General features: G+C 37.5%; 1 protein-coding gene and 1 pseudogene across 4 annotated transcripts in view; one reads left to right on the forward strand and one right to left on the reverse strand.

The window, feature by feature from the left end:
- The window catches only part of Nf1 (neurofibromin 1), a 239,489-nt gene that overhangs the window by 164,041 nt on the left and 53,146 nt on the right, over window positions 1-22,302 (reverse strand). For all 4 annotated transcript variants that reach the window (XM_076936207.1, XM_034506963.2, XM_034506964.2 and 1 more), the window contains exons 6-11: window positions 13,650-13,717; window positions 13,378-13,453; window positions 12,610-12,767; window positions 6,845-7,018; window positions 6,299-6,421; window positions 5,772-5,846 (exon numbers count right to left, since the gene is read on the reverse strand). In XM_076936207.1, coding sequence (XP_076792322.1) covers window positions 5,772-5,846; window positions 6,299-6,421; window positions 6,845-7,018; window positions 12,610-12,767; window positions 13,378-13,453; window positions 13,650-13,717 — 674 coding nt within the window. The remainder of the gene's footprint in view (window positions 1-5,771; window positions 5,847-6,298; window positions 6,422-6,844; window positions 7,019-12,609; window positions 12,768-13,377; window positions 13,454-13,649; window positions 13,718-22,302) is intronic.
- On the forward strand, window positions 8,536-8,706 carry LOC117711368 (COP9 signalosome complex subunit 9 pseudogene; annotated as a pseudogene).

Here is a 22,302-nt window from a genome sequence, read left to right on the forward strand (position 1 = left end):
ATGTGCAAATGAGGCTATCCTTTCTCAACAATGCCATACTAAATTTAAAAACAAAGTTTTGCAAAAATTCTTCAGCCTATTTTTATCTTTTAAAAAGCTTAGCATGAACACATTTCAGAAACACATGCAGACATCATGTATTTTCACCAGGTAAGAATGCTATCATCACAGTTTTCCACAGGATTAGTGGTTCAACACAATGTTGAAAGACTATGTAAAAGCATTAATCAAATGCTTACAAACAACAATAATTAACATGAAATTAGTAAAAAAAATAAAGCCATTAGTATACCAATAATCTTTTAAGTTGATAAGCAGATGGCACAACACATGGAAGACTAAATGGTCATCAAAACAAAGACAGCTGATCCTAGCTAAGTGTCTTTGCTTTTACAACTCTAGAGATTAAAGTCAGGACCCTGGGACGTGTATGTTAAGCAGTGCTCTTCCACTGAGCTACATCCCCAGACCTCACTAAGGGTTTGTAAAATAATTATTTTATAAAGACATTTTCTATTTCCATTTAACTGATCTAGCTGACTTATAACGCCTGTTTTATTTAATTGTATCCCTAATGACTTTTACTTTAAATTTAATTATTTCAATTTTAAATTCTTGAAAAATAATAATTGTGAAAAATCAAGTTTATCAGTTTATAGAAAAATGAGTGGATAAACTTTCATTACTTATATAGATTATATATGAAAACAATATGCTTTAACTATAAAATTTCAATTTGTAATACTTCAGTTAAAACTGATATAATAACACATTCATATAGTAAATACAGGTGACTTAACAGCTTCATCCTACTCATAGTTGATTCTTCATTTAGAATCAAGCTAGTCTAACATTTAAGTCTCTCATAGTTCACAGTATTGTGAGTTATGAGTTATGAACTCTCTTTACAGAAAACCTAAATACAAAACTATGGCAGGCACAGTAGGGTACACCTTTAATCCTGGCACAAGGGAGGCTAAGGCATGAGGAACTTCAAGGATATCCTGGGCTACACAGAAAGACTTCATTGCAAAAAATTAATAGAGGCCAGAGAAGTAGTTCAGCAGTTAAGAACACTGGCTGCTCTTACAGAGAACCCTGATTCAGTTGCCAGCACCCACATGGCAGTTCACAACTGTCTGCAACTCCAGTTCCAGGGGATCCAACACCATCTTCTAGCCTCTACAAGTACCGAATTTGCGTTTGTGGTTCACTGACATAGAGTAGGCAAAACAACCATACACATTAAAAAATTCATCAATTAATTTAAGAAATATAAATGTTAAACTATTATGGTTAGCTGTCAGTTATTTGATTTAGCCAATTCCTACAAACTGGTGTTGTTTACTGTCTCTGTTTCTTTTCATGTGTTGTAATTAGATACTGACAAAAGCAATTCAGGGAGAAAGAATGTATTTAGCTCACAGTTCCACGTTCTAGTGACAAGGAAGTCAAAGCAGCAAGAGCTAGAGAAAGTTGGTCACATCAAATTCCTAAGAAGGAACATAGAGCTTTTTCTACTCATGCCTAGGGAATGGTACCACATAATGGACAGAGGCCCTCGTACCTCCATTAGCATAATCAAGATACTCAATCTTCATGGACATGCTCAAAGGCTCATCTGCAAACTTTATTAAGTTGACAACACTAACCACCACAAAATATGTTTCTCAGATTTGAGGCACTGATTTGTCCAAGTCAATTAGTATAACCAGATTTCTATGTTTTGTTAATCACCTTAAAGTAAAAAAAAAATGCTGAAAGGTTAAAAAAAAAAAAAAAAAGTACACTCAGTCCTGACTTCTTTCTATACACTGCATAAAATCTTGGCAGAAATCAATAAACTAAACAGACAAGCATTTCCTTTAATATCTTATACAAATTACTGGGAGTGGGGGTTGCTATTTTCAGTTTTGGTTTAGTTTACATCTGTTTTTTTGACACAGGCTCTTGCTGGAATTCACTATGTTGTCTAAACTGGTCTAGAACCTGTGATTCTCCTGCCTCAGTCTCTTAAATGCTAGAACTACAAGCATAAGCCACCACAACCAGCTTACTATGTAATCACTTTTGGTAACTGTACAAATGTACTGCAGTAATACCTATGCACTATATATTAACTTTTAGACTTAAGATTTTAAGTTTTTATAATTTTCTATTTTATAAGAAATTAATTCATTTATTTCAAAGTAAAGGATATATTTTCAAATAAAATAGGCATTAAAAATTAGACATCCTTGAGTTAATAAAAGAAAACTTTAGTATTTTGATCAGTTACTAAGTATGTGCATTCTGAAACTAGTCAATGAAATCGAGATTTCTCCTTAATAAAAAGCTTTTTATTAAAAAATACTAATACTAATATGTGAATTATGTACCTCAAGAGGTTAAATGATCTTTAAGTAGCTTAGAAATATTTCTTTAACCATCTCTTGCCAGAAATTACCTTCAATATATGAACTATTAAAAAGCAAACTACAATAAACTACTATAAGAAAAAAACCTGCAATGAATTACTATCCTATCTGTAGCATGTTGACTTGCATGTATACTTTTTAATTTCCTACCTGCACATCTAATTTAACCTTTAAAAAGCCTATACAGATGATACAGATGTAGCATAGATCTTAAAAATATAGTTTTTCTCTTAGTGCACATCATTTTCAAAAAGTGACAGTATAAATACCATTTTAGAAACTACTAAAAAAACTTCCACTGCATCAAAATTCAGATAGTGAATAGACTTTAAGAATTTCTAAATTCCACTCAAATCTTTTCTCTCAAAGTAAATAGCCAGGATTGGCTATGGGACTGTAAGTTTTCAACCCTGTCAGAAATCCAGAGTGACTGAGTTAACTAAAATTATGGGAAGCACATTCATTCTAAAGCCAAGAAAAAAGCCAGGTCCAGAGCTAAGTGTTTTAGTTAGGAGAGATGACAGAGGTTCTGGTTAGTCAACAAAATGATGGACTGGGTATTAGATCTATCTTGTACAAATAGACATAATTATACTCTAATTGTATTTTGAGAGAAAAGTTTTATTTTAACAGGAAGGGTGATATGTAGGAGGAGCTAAGGTGAGAGGGGTACCGAGAGGAAGAGAAGGAGTAAGGAGAGGAGGAGAAGAAGGAGAGGAGAAGCTAGGTGATGAGAGAGAGAAAGAGAGAAAAAGAGAGGGGGGATATGGAGGCAGTTGTTCACGTGTCTTCACCAGTCAAAGATAGTTGATAAATCTAGGCTGGGTATTAGGTTACACTTCTGATTGAGCATTACCAAACTTATAAAGCCTTTGATTAACATTTTTTTAAAAGTATAGAAAAGAAAAAAGAAAAAGGGGGCATGGGATAGGGGTTTTCTGGGGGGGGGGGGGGAGAATGGGGAAAGGGGATGGCATCTGAAATGTAAATAAAATATCCAATAAAAAAAGAATTTCTAAAAGAAATTGGAATGTTTTAAATCTAAACACAGTACTTATAAATTGTGTATGAGGACATCTCACAGAAGCAAGATAAAACTCCAAACATAATTTCTCAATCTACATAAACCCACAAAAATATTACAACTTTCATCTTTTAGAGGAACATAATAATTTTTTAAAGCTTTAAACTGGCTTAATAGAAAAGGTGAGCTGAGGAGGTATACTGAACCAAACTATTTAAAAATAAAATATATATCAACAAATTTAAGATCTAGACTCCATGAATCTAGGAAAAAATTCATATTACTTGAAAACAAATATTTTCCTACTAAAAATTTCCAGTAAAACTCTATAATACTCAATTGCATAAATTCACCTATTTACTGTTATTGTCTTTAGCAATTAAAAACACTTTAAAGTCAGTATTTGTTAGCCTCAAGTCTGTGTAGTGTGGACTCTAATAAAATATAATTTACCAAGCAATCTCTAAGGATGAGGTATAACTAAAGTATAACCTGAAGTCATTTGGAGGCTGGGTATACAGCAGCTCAGTCCTTTAACCCCACCACTCAGGAGGCAGATGGATCTACATCGTTTCAGGTCACCTAAAACTACATGATGAAACCTTATCTCCAGAAACAAACAAACAAAAAGACACACCAGCATTATCTGCTATTCCACTCAACAGATACTGATGCATTTAAAGACTAGTGCTTTATAGACACACATGTCCCCGGATGCAGACACACTGTGCCTTCATACATGCAGCACTCCTTAGAAAGGGGTGCACACACTTCCACCAGGCACACTGAAGCATGCAGGAACTAGCACTCCAGGCATGCTTGAAACCCGAAAGGGGCAGCTCAGCCACTTACAGCAGTGCCAAGTCCATGCTTGAAAGTGCTCTACATATTCAATTATAGACAAAAATATTTCACAGTTAAAGTAACTAGTCACAGACTATTCAAAGACTATAAACTTGGATTTATTACATTTTAACCATTTACATAAAGTTATCCAATTAATAAGTGGAATACTTCCAGTATGTTGAATCAAAAGGGGTCAACTAGTAGTTTTGAATTACATATGGGATAGAAAACTCATCTTTTTTGTTGTTTTTTAAATTTAAGACTAAACCTTGGAATGAGTCAATGTGTTGAGTCAACAAGACAGTGGCCTGAGTCATTACACTGAAAAACATACAGGTTTTTTTAATATAAACATATTTCATCTACATTCAGATTCCTAATACTACCCTCATTGAAACTAATTAGATTTAGTGTAACTTATACCTCTACCAGTGATATTCAAATGAGGGCTGTATTATTCCCCTACGCATTTAGTTGTTCATAATGCATAAGGCCAGGCTGAAACAGAGACCTAGCATCCTAAAACGCTACTAACTCTCCACAAAGCAAAATGAGTATGTCACTAAGTAACTTGATCAGCAGTTATTTTCCCCTGCAAAAATACCTTTAAAAAAAGAGTAATGTTAGCTTTAATACAATAATTCTAAGGTAAATGAAGGAATGGGTGTTATTTTCATTCACATGTCATAAAATAGAATTTAATTATAAGTAAAACAAATATTCCAAAGTATTAATAACTAAAGACTTTAAGGAAGGAAAAAAAGAAACAAAGTGAACAAGTTATTCATAAATGTAACCTATCTGTCAATGTGCGAAAGCAGCACTAAGAAAAATCACATCAGAGAACATCCAAATCCACTGCTCCTCAGAGGTTTTGAAATCCCACAGTCCACACGGAGTGCTGCTCTCCTGCCTGATTTCCATTTAGTCCACACACAGAACAAACATCTCTAATGAATTCAACTATTTTCTTTGATATGCTTTTGTCTCTTGTGAATATTTTAAAGCATGTCAGTGTTTTATTCTAATTAAAAGGGATTAAAAGGTAAAATCAAATAAAGTCTCACCATTTTAAATGTGCCATAAGTAAGCTACACTATGACTATTCTTCCTTTGAACTTAAGCAAAAAATAGTAAGTCAGAATCTGTCAAATGCTGTTATGAAAGCACTAAATTATTTTTCAGTGGCATTGTTCTCAACAGATTTTGAACTTTAAATGAAACTTTGTAGGTTTACTCCTTCCCAAAGATTCTATTAATTCCATCCCTCTTAATAAAAGCCTCAGGTACAGACTGAACACACGACTGCAGCTGAACATTAAATGCTGGTATAATCACCTTAGATAAGCTCTCTATTTTATATAAAGGTCTAAGTTCAGAACATTTGGTAAAACCTGAATCATCCTTAAAAAGAAATAAACATAACCCAAAACAAAAAAGAAAACTTAACATTTTAGTAATACAGTAATACCTTTTAGACTTACATTGGTGATGATGCGGTGGAGTGAGTTTACCAACACATAGTGAAATGTAGAAGGTGAATTCTGAGCCAGGCAGATCTGCCAAAAAATGTTCATTAATACAAAAGAGAGAAAAGAACAGCAAAAAGTTAGTTACTTTCAATAAAATAAATTTAAGGTCTTAAAATTAACATCAAGAATTAGAATTAAGAAATATTAGTAGAGGCTAGAAAGATTATCTCAGGGTTAGGACCACTGACTGCTCTTTAAGAGGACCTAGGTTCAGTTCCCAGCACTTACACACAGCAATTCACAACCATCTCTAACTATGGTTCCAGGAGACACAATGCCCTTTTCTGGCCTCAGTCAGGCCCAAGCACATACATGGTACACAGATATAAATGCAGGTAAAACATCCAGATGCATGAAACAAAAATCTATCTGTTTTTAAAAAAAATACTAGTAAAAGTATACTTATTCATCTTTATGTTTCTGCATTTTGTAAGGATAACTACATCAACAAACATGGTTATATAAAACAATTATTTTACCTTAAAGTGTTGGTTGTTGTGAGGGCTTATCCGAAAGCAAGAGACAAGACAGTCAATCATGAGGTCCACATCTGCAGGCTGACTGCCTCTAGAGAATGGTTTACTTGGATTAAAAAGCAGGTTCTATAAAAATCCCAATAGAAAACAATGGCCTTTAAATAGTCATAAAGTATTGATTTAACAAGGTATATATACATAATCAACATTATCCACATCAATTATAGTAAACTTTAGTTGCCAGAAAAAGCAAAAAATACTGGTTACTATAGTCTGTCAATATCATCTAAGACTTACTATATCAAGCATGCATGCATATATATGCATGTATATGCATATATAACATATATGTATATATATATATATATATATATACATATATACATACATATATATATTAAGAAAACTGAATGTGTACCAGTCTTCCTGTTCTCAGTCTATACTAATGAGCATAGTAACAACAAAAACAGAGTTAGCAAAATATTTATATAGGAAGGTTATCCACATAATTTCCTTAAAGTCTATAGATGGGAAAGAACAGCATATTACCTTAAGATCAACCACCATGGACTGAACTAGTAGGAAAATGACAGAGTTATCTTCCCAGTTGATGTAAGTACTTGCTTTACACAACTTGACACAAGCAATGGCAGCACTTTCAGTCAGCTGTCTGCTTCCTCCATGGCCAGCAAGTGCTTTTCGTAAACTGTCCAGAAACAGCTTCTACAGAATTTAAATGTAGGAAGACAATACATCTAGTTTGTTCTATTATAAATATATCTAACAAAGTAGCAAATTAGCCACCTCTAAAACTCCAACTATAAACACAAATGACTTGTATTTGGCTATCATTTCATATTTAAGGAGTCAGCACTTAGAAAAACCCATAACAGCTATACCACTCCTGGGCATATACCCAGAAGATGCTCCAACACATAATAAGGACACATGCTGTACTATGTTCATAGCAGCCAGAAGCTGGAAAGAACCCAGATGTCCTTCAATAGAGGAATGGATACAGAAAATGTGGTACATTTACACAATAGAGTATTACTCAGCTATTAAAAGCAATGAATTCATGAAATTCTTAGGCAAATGGATGTAACTAGAAAATATCATCCTGAGTGAAGTAACCCAATCACAAAAGAACACACATGGTATCCATTTACTGAAAAGTGGATATTAGCCCAAAAGCTCACTATACGCAAAATACAACTCACAGACCACATGAAGCTCATGAAGAAGGAAAGCCAAAGTGTGGGTGCTTCAGTCCTTCTTAGAAGGAGTAACAAAATACTCATGGGAGCAGATATAGAGACAAAGTGTGGGACAGAAACTGAAGGAGGGGCCTTCCGGAGACTGCTCCACCTAGGGATCCATCCCATGTGCAGTGACCAAAGGCAGACGCTGATGTAGATGTCAAGAAGTGCATGCTGACAGGAACCTGATATAGCTGTCTCCTAAGAGGTCTGCCAGAGCCTGATATATACAGAGGCAGATGCTCATAGCTAACCATTGAACTGATCACGGGGTTCCATTGAAGGAGTTAGAGAGAAGGCTGAAGGAGCTGAAGGGGTTCGTGGCCCCAGGGGGAGAGCAACAATACCAACCAACAAGAGCTCCCAGGGTCTAAATCACCAGCCTGGGAGCACATAGGGAGGGACCCATGGCTCCAGCTGTATATATAGAGGAGGATGGCCTGGTAGGGCATAGGTGGGAGAGAAAGTCCTTGGTCCCATGAAGGCTGGATGCCCCAGTGTGGGGGAATTCGAGGTCAGGGAGGTGGGAGTGGGTGGGTAGGTAGGGGCACATCCTCATAGAAGCAGGAGGAGGGGGGACAGGGTAGAGGGGTTTCGGTGGAGAATGGGGAAAGGAGATAACATCTGAAATATAAATAAAATATCCAATAAAAATTAATTTCAGAAAAACAAACCCACAAAACACTTTTCTCTACTTTATCTGTTGACTTACTATAGGGATAAAAGAAACTCCTTACTATACATTTGAACTAAGTAAGTATTAGTTGATTATATCTCTTCTTTCCATGTTACCTTTAAAGCTTAATCATTAACTAGCCCTGGTTGTGATAGAAGTCAAATTATTTCATTCTTCTCTACTACTCTAGAGTATATTTAATCTCCAGCCTTCTAAACAATATACCCAAAGGTATTCCGTTGCTCTAAATTTCATTTCTAGAAATAAAAAATTTTTTTAAAGTTCAGCTTTGCCACAAGCCATAGATGAAGCCAGCTATAAAGAAGATGTTCCCTATGAGCTCAGGGTCCTACATAGACCTAGACAAGGATGGAGGTAGCACAGGATCTTAACAGACTTGACAGCTAATAAAAAGGCAGTCCGTGGAGAATTAAAATAATATTGAAGACCTCTCTGATGGTGATGATGTCCAGTGACGTTGTCCAGTCATCTATGCGCTGCATCCTGAACAGTTCAGGACAGGGTCAAATGGTTATAGAGACCTTATGAAGATCACTAGGAATGAGACCTGACCAACCAAAGGAGGAAGACAGACTGAACCAACTAGATGTACTGATAATCTCTAAGTGTGCCAGGTCTTTGTCCTTGTATGTTTTAATTTTAAAGAGCAGCACCTACACGAGAAATAAAAATATTAAAATTAAATACCCAGAAGCAATGGTTCAGTGGTTAAGAGCACTTGTTACTTTTCCAGAGAACTGGAATCCAGTTTCTAGCACCCACAATGAGTGGCTCAGAACTGCTTGTAACTCCAGCTCTAAAGGATCTTTTATACCTCTGTTGGAACACAAACACACAGCACTCACAAAAATTTTTATTGAAAAATAATAAAAGCAAAAAGGCCTATCTTGTTGAAAGATTCATTTTAGTTTATATGCATGTTTGTGTACCTGTTTGCTTTATGTGTACCTTGACTCTAGAACCTGAGTTACAGGCAGTTGTAAATGATCCAATAAGGGAGCTGCAACATACACCTAGGCACTCTGCAAGTGATCTGAAACCCTGAGTCATCTTCCCAACACCTAAAAAATCAATTTCTGTAATCCTAATCCTTCTCTGTATCTTATAAATTTCTTCCCCTCGTGTTTCTACTAAATGGAAATCCCAGATCTCTACCTCATCTCCACATATACCTTCAAATCTATATGACATTTCAAAAGCTAGGCCTCCCCCAAACCAGAAGAATACATGTTCTTAAGTGCACACAGTGCATTTTCCAAAATAAAACACATGTGAGATCACTAACAAGGTCTAAATAAGTTGAAAGAGGTTAAAATTAAACAGCATGTCACTCCTGGTAAAGGGGACTGAAACCAGAGCATATGGAAAACTAGAAAATTCACAAATATGCAATAACTCTACACAGTCATAAGCAAAAAGTAAATAATTAAAAAAAAAAAAAAAAAAACACCTCATCAGGAAAAGGCCATCAAGAGCACCTTGGGTTGAGCAGTGTAACACATCAGAGCAAAGGCAGTGCAGAGGAAACACAAACACAGGAAGAGTAAGAAAACTCTCCCATCAGTAACTCACAGGACTAGAAAAAGAGCAAGCTAAACTCAGAAGTAGCATGTGGGCAGAAATAATAAATATTAGAGTAGATATCAATGTAACAAATATACAAAAGCAATGGAAAAAAAAACAACAAAACCAAAAGTTCACTTTAAAAAAAAATCAATAAAATTTACAAATTTCTGGTAGATTTGGGGGGCGGGGGAGGGGGGGGCCTGGAGAAGGGCCTGCTCTATAAAAAAAAAAAAAAAGGACGTGAGTTTGGATTCCAGAACCATTTAGAAAGCTGAACATGACTATAAAAGCCAGAAGATCCTGGGCAGATGTCATTCAGACCCTAAGAGAACACGAATGCCAGCCCAGGCTACTATACCCACCAAAACTCTCAGTTAACATAGATGAAGAAACCAAGATATTCCATGACAAAACCAAATGTAGACAATATCTTCCCACAAATCCAGCCTTAAAAAGGATAATAGATGGAAAACTCCAACACAAGGAGGGAAACTCTAAAAAAAGGCAAGAAAGTTATCTTCTTTCAACAAACCCAAAAGAAGATAGCCACTCAAACATAATTCCACCTCTAGCAACAAAATAACAGGAAGCAACAATCACTTTTCCTTAATATCTCTTAACATCAATGGACTCAATTCCACAATAAAAAGACATAGACTAACAGACTACATACATAAGTAAACAGGACCCAGCATCTGACTGCATATAGGAAATGCATGCCAGTATCAAAGACAGATACTACCTCAGAGTACAGGGCTGGAAAACAAGCAAATGGTCCGAAGAAACAAGCTGGAGTAGCCATTCTAATATCGAATAAAATCGACTTTCAACCAAAAGTTATTATAAAGAAGGACACTTCATACTCATCAAAGGAAAAATCTACCAAGAACTCTCAATTCTGAGCACCTATGCTATAAATACAAGGGCCCCCACATTCATAAAAGAAACTTTACTAAAGCTCAAAGCACACATTACACCTCACACAATAATAGTGGGAGACTTCAACATCCCACTCTCAGCAATGGACAGATCATGGAAACACAAACTAAACAGAGACACAATGAAACTAACAGAAGTTATAGACCAAATGTATTTAACAAATAGCTATAGAACATTTTATCCTAAAACAAAAGAATATAATCTCCTCAGCACCTCATGGTACCTTCTCCAAAACTGACCATATAATCAGTCACACAAACAGGCCTTAACAGATACAAAAAGATTGAAATAATCCCATACATCCTACCAGATCACCACAAACTAAGGCTGATCTTCAATAGCAACAAAAACGACAGAAAGCCGACATACACATGAAGCTGAACAATGCCCTACTCAATGATAACTTGGTCAAGAACGAAATAAAGAACAAAATTAAAGACTTTTTAGAATTTAATGAAAATGAAAGCACAACATACCAAAACTTATAGGACTCCATGAAAGCAGTGCTAAGAGAAAAACTCAACTCTGAGTGCCTACAAAAAGAAACTAGAGAAAGCATACACTAGCAGCTTGACAGCACACCTGAAAGCTCTAGAACAAAAAGAAGCAAATATACCCAAGAGGAGTAGACGGCAGGAAATAATCAAACTCAGGGCTGAATTCAACCAAAGTAGAAACAAAAAGAACTATACAAAGAATCAACAAAACCAGGTGCTGGTTCTTTGAGAAAATCAACAAGATAGTAGATAAAACCTTTGCCAGACTAACCAGAGGGCACAAAGTATCTAAACTAACAAAATCAGAAATGAAAAGGGACACGTAGCAACAGAAACTGGGGAAATTGAAAAAAATCATCAGATCCTACTATAAAAGCCTATATTCAACAAAACTGAAAAATCTGGATGAAATGGACAATTTTCTAGACAGATACCAAATACCAAAGTTAAATCAGGATCAGATAAGCCATCCAAACAGTCCCATAACCCCTAAAGAAATAGCAGCAGTCATTAAAAGTCTCCCAACCAAACTAAGCTCAGTACTAGATGGGTTTAGTGCAGAATTCTATCAGGCCTTCAAAGAAGACCTAATACCAATACTCTTCAAACTATGCCACAAAATAGAAACAGAAGGAACACTACCCAATTCATTCTATGAAGCCCCAGTTCTGCTGTGTATTCTCCCTTGAAGATGGAATGGTTTCTGTCTAATCAGGAACTTGTCACAATTTCCTTTCATAGAGGACTTCATAATTTTTTTTCTATCATGTTTAATGTTATAAATAGATTTTAAAAACTGGTTGAGTACATATTACTTTTAACTTTAGAAGATATCATGTATATTTAAGAGGCATTTAACTATTATAAATTATTTTGATGACTTAAAAAAGTCAATATTGAGTTGTATATTTTAAAATAAATTTTATTAGTTTAATAAAAAAAGAAAAAACAGTCAATATACATTTCCTCAAATCTCTCAAATCTTTGTTTTGAAGCCTTAGAAAATGCATTGTTAGCTATTTATTGTTAGCTAATTTATTTGCAAATAGCCAGCCAAATTTAATTCATAAACATAAACTTAAATTATAAATTTCTAAATATATTTTAATAATGAATACAAATGGAAATAACAGAATTTATCTGGTTTACTATTACTCAGCATTAAAACCAACAAAGTTCAGAGCCTTTCAGTCACAAATATGTTATTCATCCTTCTTTCAAATAAAATAATATGTGAATACATCTCTGCTAAAGTCAACCAACTATTTGACCTAGCATGGATGTAACTAAAATGTACACCTTGAATAAACAAGCTGCTCCCATCAGGAATGACACACACTCATTTGTCCTTCTAACCTTGTTTATGTTGTTCTCATCAACCACATCCTTGGATATGTCCTGGATTATTTCAGGACACAAAATAAGGAGAATGATTTGTAGTGGCCAAACTGCTGCTTTACGTTTGGTGCTTTCTGCAAAACTATCCACCAAGTCAAACAGCTTTTCTGCACACTCTGAAAAATACAAACATTAAATGATTGATTGTATAAGAAAATCTTTGCATTAAATTAAAACCCAGAATTATTAAGCCACTCAAATATCAGAGTTTAAAAGAATGTGTAAGAAGAGCTAATGTGACCCCATCCTAGACAAGTTGGTATTTAGAAGAGCTTTGTGTGCTGTCACAGTCTCAGGGTCTTACAGAAGGAACAAAAGGCTGACAACTCCCTGGGGTCTCTAGCCTCTACTATGCAGGTGTCTCCCTAAAATTGTTATTCAGAAGTAAAAATAATATTTCCTCCCTAGATACACCTAAATCTAGAGTTCTAGAAAACAAACATACACACACACTGTGAGAGAGCCACCAGTACTCAATCACAACATGAAAGACTAGAGCTTCATTTCAAACTTCTTTTTACCCACTTGCTCAGAAGGGAAAGGACTGGAAATAATACAGAAATAGGAGAGAAAACTTTAATTCATGTTACAGCTGACAGAAAAAAAAAAAAAAACAGAAAAACCACTTGTTAACAAAACAAGCAAAAAAACCAACACATTTTACCTCTCAGAGTTTAACAAGGTACCATGCCAACCCCATACCAAGTCACTCTTTAGCCAGCTTACCAGCCATATCTGTCTGTGGAATTTGGTATAGCTTTGTAAATTCATCCGGATAATTTTCTACCCAGTTCCAAAAAGCCTACAAGTAACAAAATATGTATCTTTATAGGAAAGCAGTCAATTTTCCAATATATTAAATAGCACAGAATATAAGTTTCTTCACATAAATATTGAATTGCATTCTTCCCATTAAGGTAGTATGGAACTACCATGCAAGTTTTGACTTTCTCATACTCAAGATATGAAATTTGAATACCCAAGAGGTTGAAGCTTACCTTTTCTAGGCTATTTATAACTGCCAACTGTGCGACCTTCTTCAGGGCTTTAAATTTAAATGCTGTTTCTGAAGGGGGGAAAATGCTTTATTAACTCTCAATTATTTAACAAATAAAATCCATAACTACTATAAAATAATTTTATAAACTATTTTGCTTCCAGTATTAATAAGCAATTTAATAATAAAAATAAATATAAATCCAAACCCAGGAGCTACATCGATGGAGACAGAAGAAAATGAAAATCAAACATGTTTTAAACATCAAGTTTTCCTTTTGCTTTATTTTAAAATTGATTTACAAAACAAACAAAAACTATAACGTGGAAATTGAGAAATGGCTAGGTGGTTAAGAGCACTAGACACCTTTTCAGAGGGCCCAGGTTCGATATCCATCACCCAAAAGGTAGCTCACAGGCATCCATTCCAGTTCAGGCACCCTCTTCTGTCCTCTACAGGCACCAGGCACTCACATGCTCCACAAACACATGCTGCTGAAACACCCTTACACATACAATAAAAATAATAAAATTTATTTTTAAGTCTATTAAAAAAAATAAAAGCCAGTCGTGGTGGCAACACCTTTAATCCTAGCACTTGGGACGCAGAAGCAGGTGGATCTCTGTGAGTTCAATGAAAGACCTGGTCTGCAGAGAAAGTTACAGTACAGCCAGAGTTACACAGAGAGGCCCTGCACCCCCCAAACAACAACAAAAACAAAAGCTTATATGGGTAGGAGAGATGATTCAGTGCACGAGCACTGGCTCCTGTTCAAAGGGCCTGAGTTCAGTTCCCAGCACCAGTTCACAACCAACTATAACCTTAGCTTCAGAGGATCCAACACCCTCTTCTGCTGTCTGAGGGCACTGGGTGCATATGCACACATAACAAAACTTAAAAAAAAAAAAAGACACTGGTTATTTAAATGTTTTTCAATCATACATTTAAACTAATTCTTAGCATTTCAGTATTTTGAGTAGCACTGATAAATACTTGCACTTATGTAAAGTTTTATCCACTGTCTTTTTTCTTGAAGGTAAGCAACTATGTCAGCAAGGAACAAATCCTTTCTGAGGATTTTGAAATCTATAGAGCTGCTTTTCAAAAAAGTTGTCCCCTGAGCAGCATTCTGATGATAAGCCACATGCTTGCCACCACTGTCTAGTAGGGCAGCTTCAATTTTGATAATCTGAATACTTAAAACAGATGATACTTTATCTTTGAATTCTTTTAATTTTTAAGTTATCATGCAAAGAATTGGGCATCACTATGTCATTTCATAAATATGTGTCATTATATGTCACTCTCCACCATTATCCCTACCCTACCCTGTGTTACCTGCCTCCTTCTAGCTGGCTCCCTTTCTTCCCAGCCAGGCAGCCTACTCTTCTGCTTTCATACTGCACTTATATCATACTCTCTGTCCCCCTCACTTAAGATCCTTTCCACCTTTTCATGTGCAAGCGCGCGCACACACACACCCCCTTTAAATCTGAGCTCCATATAGAAAACAAAGCTGGACTTGTCTGAGCCAGGCTTATTTAACATCCTAAATCCCAGTTCCACCCATTTTTCTGCAAATGTCATGATGGCATTTCTCTTTTCAGCTGCATAAAATTCCATTATTATATATAGCATTTTAGGTTTTTATTTTGTAAAACTTTTTTAAATAAAAAACACAAAGTAGAAGTCTGGCCAATCAACACAAAACTGTTTCCACATAAAAAAACACTCTACCAAACTCTGATTCAAAGAACATACAAATGTTTCTTTTTATCATGGCTCCAGTAATTGTCTGTACTTTTCTGTTTCATTATTTTTTAAAATTCCACATATTCTCATTGTTATCTTCTGCTCCAGTTACGGAAGAATGGGAAATAAGTAGGTTGGTTGAAATAACCCTCCTAGGCAGTTTTCTGCTGAATTTTCTTTGCAGTCTGAGATCTGTAGATATAAAGGATCACACTATACCCAACTACGGTAGCCTTAATAGGTAAATCCATCTTCCTCACCACAGACTGTAAGGTGCAAGTGAAACCAAGTGATAGGCTTCCTTGTGAGACCTTTGGAAGCACTACCTGCCAACCCCAACGTCTTGGCAGTGAGGTACTCGAGAATCGCAGTCCTGTACACAGCAGCAGCGGCACATATCCATGGCTCACAGTGTGCATCTCTCAGTGTCCGCTGACTGGACCCACAGGATACTATGTAGCCCAGCTCTTTATGAGCAAGAAATTAACTTAGCCTTGGCCTTCCCACTAGCCTTTCCAGTTTTTTCTCCACTCTACTGTAGAGTGAAAAATTATAAAGACCATTTTATGAAATATATATAGGCTTTTTCTTTACCCTAAACCTGAGCAAAAGAATGCAAGTTCCAGAAAGCAGAACTGGATGTAAAATTTCAGGCTTTCACTGCCCTGGGACACATTCCGGGTGGAGGGCATTATCCCTGAATCAGAGGACACTTGCTGGATTAACATTCCTCAAGTCTCAGGGTGGGGCTATGGCAAGTGAGAAATAGTTAACCTGAAATAGTTGGTAATGACAGGGTAGGGCACAGTGACGTGGAAAAACTACATTCTTGAGAAGAATGAGTATGCAGAGTGATTTTCACATGACTCTAAATCATTTAGGGTAGGTTCCTCTGAAATGTTCCACTGTTCTTCGTTACTCCCCACCCCCCTTGAGGTTTTCCCAGTGTTACAGCCTGCTGATGTTCAAAATTTGTAAAACAACCAATCATGTGTAACCGCGCGAAAATTCCTTCCTTTCCCCACCCCATGCTATAAAAAAAAAAAAAAAAAAAAAAAAAAAAAAAAAAAAAAAAAACCCTCAGCTTGCTGGCCTTTTGTCAAAATTCTGTTCCTGCGTGGACAAGCAGTTTTGACTTTGGCTAGCCAACTCTCCCCAATAAAGCTCTGCTGATTGCATCCAGGTATGGTTTCTTGTGATTTTTTTGGGTGGTCGTGATTTCCTGAGACTTGAGGAAGGGTCTCCCGAGTCTGGGGGTCTTCACTACCACACAAATGCTCACTACTGCAGCCACCACCACTCACTGTACCAAATGTTCTGTAACCATTCTTCTCATGATGGATCAGGCTGGTTCCATTTCCTAGCCACTGTAAATTGTGTGGCAGTAAACACAGATGTACAAGAATTTCTGTGAATATGCAATATAGTAGTACATCTGGGTCATATGGTCGATTATCAATTTTCTGAGGAACCCTTCAAACTGACTGCCACAGTGGAATTTCAAATTTACATTCTCAAATGTTGGGCCCTGGACGAGGTAACTCCATTTAACCTGAAACCTTCAATCACGTAGCACAGGTAGAGGTCTCCACCTCCAGAGATTTAAATATTAATGAGTTATCTAAAGGCCAGGGGCGTAGCTAATTAAGTTATTCCCTCCCCTTTTCCCCTCCCTATAAAAGTCCAGCTCCCCTGGCTTTTGGCAGGGAAGTGCATACCATCTATATCCATTTATCACACCATGAACAATAAAACTTTGGGAAACTCCACGTGTTGCCTGGGCCTGTCGCCACCAGATTGCCAACTTCTGGAACCTGAGCGGCTGTGTGAATGTGGGATCCCTGGCTGGCGGTGTGGGAAGCACGTCCCAGACCGCTGCTGGACCGCCGAGACCCCACCTCCGGACTCCCTTCCCCCCCAACCCCCAGACATTTTCCCCACACTCAAAAGCAGCTAAGAAGCATTCCGCTAGCCCCGCCCACATCCTTACCACTATTTGTTGTCTTTGTTTTCTTGAGACAGCCATTCTAACTGAGCTGAGACAGAATCTCAAAGCAGTTTAATTTGCATTTTCTTGATGTCTAAGAATGTTCTCCCATCCTATGACCTTTTACAAGGGTAAATGTACTCTGGGAAAAAGAAAACAATCAGGCTTTCCAGGGTTTACTGGACACTCATTTTAAAGTGACACTGGTTCCAAGAGACCCCAAATAGCACTGTGATCCTCCAGTTAACATAAGGGTTTATGAGTATCAGGTGATTAATGGCATTTTGACTGAAATCCAAATCACAGTGAGTCCACTGGGTCCCCAAACTCATCCTATGGTTATTTCCCCAGTTGCAGAATGTATATATTATATAGATATACTTAGAAGTTGGCAAAATCCCACATTAGTTCCTTGACTGAAAGCTGTTATGGTTGGAAAGCACAAATGGAAGCGATTCGAAGTGCCTCTACCAGGGAACATAGTGAACCAAACATAATACTCCAACCATGGAGAGTTAGTGCCACCATCAAGGACTTGAAACATGCAGGGATGGTAGTTCCCACATCTCCCTTTAACTCTCCAGAACAGGCGTCAGGTGGATCATAGAAAATGACCACTGACAATCAAAACTTAACCAACTAGTGACTAAATTTCAGCTGCTGTACTAGATGTGATGCCCTTACTAGAAGAGATTAGCAGAGCTCCTGGCACATGGTATTCAGCTATGGATCCAGCAAATGCCTTTCTCTCAGTTCTTGTCCATAAGCACAACCAGAAGCAATTTGCTTCCAGCTGGAAGAGTTAGTAGTATAGCTTTTTACAGTTTTACCTCAAAGTTAATATTAACTCTCCAGTCCTATGTCGTAACTTAGTTTGAGGGGATCTTGAGCATCTCTCTTTTTACAAAATATCACCCTGGTCCAGTATATTCATGACATTATGCTGACTGAAACAAGTGAGCAGGAAGTAGCAACCACTTTGAACATGTTGGTAACACTTAAGTACCTGAGAGAATGGGAAATAAATCCAAACAAAATTCAAGGGTCTTAAACTTCAAGGAAATTTCTAGAAGTCCAGTGGTGAGATGTATGCAGAAATATCCCTTCTACGGTGAAGGATAAGTTATTACATCTGGTCTCTCTCACCACCAAGAAAGAAGCATAAAGCTTAGTGGGCCTATTTGAATTCCACAGCAGCATATTCCTTACTTTGGTTTGTTATATCAAGTAACTGAGAAAGCTTCTAGCTTTGAGTGGAACCTAGAACAGGAAGGCTCTTCAACAGGTCAAGGCTGCTATGCAGGCTGCTCTACCACTTGGACCATATGATTCAGTAGACCCCCTAAAAAGGTACTTTAGATGACAGTAGCCGTTTATAGCCTTTGGTAGGCTCCTCTAGGGGAGAGAGAGACCCTTGAGATTTTAGAACATAGATCTACTGTCATCTGCAGACAACTATTCTCCCATTAAGAGACAGCTCTTTGCCTGCTATCGACTGGGCCATCAAGTCACTTATGCTGTCTGAGCTACCTATCATAAGCTGAGTATTAACTGGTTTTACCAGCCATAATACCAAGCCATGAAGTAGGATGTGCATAGCAGCAGACATAATCAAGTAGAATATACTGTCATCAGGCTCCAGTAGGTCCTGAGCAAGATATATGAAGAAGCTGTTCAAATACTTATGTTTTCTACTCCTGTTAAAGTGCCTTCTCCTCCCAAGCATATACCTATAATCTCATGGGGTGTTCCCTATAATCAGCTGACCGAGAAAGAAAAGTTTAGGGCCTAGGGTTTACTGATGGTTCTGCACACTATGCAGGCACCACTCAGGTATGGAAATAATCCCTTTCCAGGACAACCATGAAAGATACCAATGAGAAGAAATCTTCATTGTAAAGCAAACTTTGGGCAGTTCACATGGTTGTAGATTCTGCTTGGAATGAGAAATAGCTAGCTGTGACTGTTTTCAAATTCATGGGCTATAGCCAATGGATTGGCAGGATGATTAGGGACTTAGAAGGAGCATGACTGAAAAGTTAGTGAGAAAGACAACTAGGGAAGATGGGGACAAATCTCTCCAAATAGGCAAATGATATAAAGATACTTGTGGCCTATATAAATGTTCATCAAAAGGTAACTTCAGCAGAGGGGAAGTTTAATAATGAAGTAAAACGGATGACCCATTCTGTACACAGTCAGCCTCTTTCCCCAGCCATCTCTGTTACTGTCCAAAGGGCCCATGAACAAAGTGGCTATGGTAGTAGAAAAGAAAGTTATTCACGGACGTGACAACATGGACTTCCAGTCACCAAGGCTGATCTGGCTACAGCAGCCCCTGAGTGTCAGATCTGCCAGCAGCAGAAACCCAAATACTGAGCCCCTGATAGGGCACCATTCCCCCAGGTAACCAGCCAGAGACTTGGTGGCAGTCTGACAACACTGGACCAGTTCCTCCATAGAAAGACAAAGGACAACTCTTAGTCCTTACTACAATACTACTCTGGTTATAGATTTGTTTTCCTTCATGTAATGATGCTGCCAAAACTATCATCCATGAACTTACCGAATGTCTTATTCATCATCATATTCCACAGAACTGCTTCTAACCAAGTAACTCATTTCACAGCCAAAGAAATATAATAGTGGGCTAATGCTCATGAAATTCACTGGTCTTACCATTTTCCCTACCTCCTGAAGCAGCTGACTTGACAGAATGGTGGAATAGCCTTTGGAAGACACAATTACAATGGCAATCAGATGACAGAACCCTGGAGGGCTGGGGCAGGGTTCTCCAGAAGGCAATATGTACTTCAGCATCTAATATATGGTTCAGTTTCTCCGTAGCTGGGATTCATGAATCCAAAAATTAAGGGGTAGAAATGAAAATGGTTCCATTCACTATCACCCCTAGAATACCATAGGAAAGTTTTTTTTTACTTCCTGATGCCACAACCCTAAGTCTGCTGGCCTAGAAGCTTGTGTTCCAGAAGTGGGAGAACTTTTCTGCCCAAGACATAACATACATTCCATTGAAAAGGAAGCTTAAATTTCTTCCTGGAAACTTTGAGCTTCTAGTGCCCTTAAAAGACAAGAGAGAAAAAAAAAAAAGATAACTGTGTTAGGAGGGGTTACACCCCCCCTCCCCCCCAGATTTCGAATGGCTAACTGGATTGCTTTGAAGATCATGTCTTGAGTACAGCAGATGCTTGAGGGCATCTCTCGATGCTACATCTTCTGTATTCCAACATACACTGAAGACCAGTAGCCTTCTCAGAATTCTCTAGAACTCCAGCATATTAGGACTGCTGGGACATCCAGTCTTGTGAACTGAATACTGGGTTCTTGGCCCTTCTGTCAGGAGACAGCCATTGTTGGGACTATCTGGACCACCTATAGGTTACTCTAATAAATCCCGTTTTGATTGTATATGTGGTAAGTCTATTTTTTTTCCTTCTTAACAAAAACTGTATTTACTCATATTTCTATTATGTTACTTTATTATTTTGTTCTTTTGACAGTTTCATACTATATATTAGCCTATTTCTGACTACTGTCAACCTACACCCTCTTATTTCACTATTACCCCTATTACTCCTTACAATCCTTCTCACACATTAACATTTTCTTATTCAGTGATCCACTGAGTTTAATTAGTTCACCTGTATGACCAGGGGTTTGCTACTATTCATCAGAGAACGGTGGGTTCATTAGGTAGTACACAAAAAAGACACTGCTTGTTCTCCCCTAACCCAAATCCATTAGTAGTTCATAGTTCAGCAAATGGAACCTTCCCAGATACATGGAGACTATTGACAGCAGTCTTGTATCGCTCCATTGCTGGCAGCTCCTGCTGCTGTGAGATCATTTCCATTAGCTATGTCATGGCCACAAGACAGCACTTTGCAGCTCTTCTCACTCTCTTCCAGCTCTTCTATTCCTCTCACGCCTCGTTCTACATGGCTCCCTGAGCCTTAGAGAGGTAGCCTGAATGTCTTTTTGAGGGCCAAGCACTTGCCCACCACTAATTCTCAGTATCTTCAGCAGCCATGCAACTCTAAATTTTCCATCATTCATTAAATTGTTTCCTTAAGACTCAAAGTAGTGTTTAATCCATGAACATGAACCCAACTATTTTAAAGGCAGCTTGGTGCTCTACCAATTTACCTAAATAACAATACTAAGTTCCCTTCTAGGACCAAAGACCTCAGCCATATTTTTAATTAGGTTTACAGTTCCAGGCATGAACTCCCTCTTATGGATCAGGCCTCAAAACCAAGCACAGAGCACCTGGTTGTTTCTATAACAGTTGTGCCACTGCTGCAATGAGTACATCTTGCCTGTAGGTTGGTACTATAGGTGGCAGAGATCTCACAGGGCCAAGACTTGGTAATGCCCTTCTCCTCCAGCCTCCCACATGGAACCTAGCCAGGAGGGAGAGCTCCTACCTCAGTTCTGGTGTGAAATAGAAGATCATGCTGCCTCAACACTGGGGTAATTGGGCTTCTGCTTTCCATTTGAATTACTTTTAGTGCTCTCTTGACTTATTGCCCAGGTAATATTTTGAATATTTAACTAAGTTCTAAAAGAGAACTGGAAACTTTTAAGTTATTTGTTTTTGTTTTGTTGTTGTTGAGGCAGTGTATCACTATATACCTTTAGCTGGCTTGGAACTAGATCAAGCTAGGCTTAAACCAAAGAGACCCACCCGCTTCTGCCTTCTGAGTGCTGGCATTAAATGTCTGTACCACAACACCCAGCATGAGACTGGAAACCTTAATCTCATTCTAGACTTTGGAGAAACTACTCTTACTTTCCCCTCAATTAGTGTAATGTTGGTTATAAGTTTTATTCATATGTATTCTTTATTATGTTTTGGTACATTCATTTTAACCCTGCTGAGCCTTTATTATAA

The sequence above is a fragment of the Arvicanthis niloticus genome, chromosome 6 (genome assembly GCF_011762505.2).
Source record: "Arvicanthis niloticus isolate mArvNil1 chromosome 6, mArvNil1.pat.X, whole genome shotgun sequence".
Lineage (NCBI taxonomy): Eukaryota > Metazoa > Chordata > Mammalia > Rodentia > Muridae > Arvicanthis > Arvicanthis niloticus.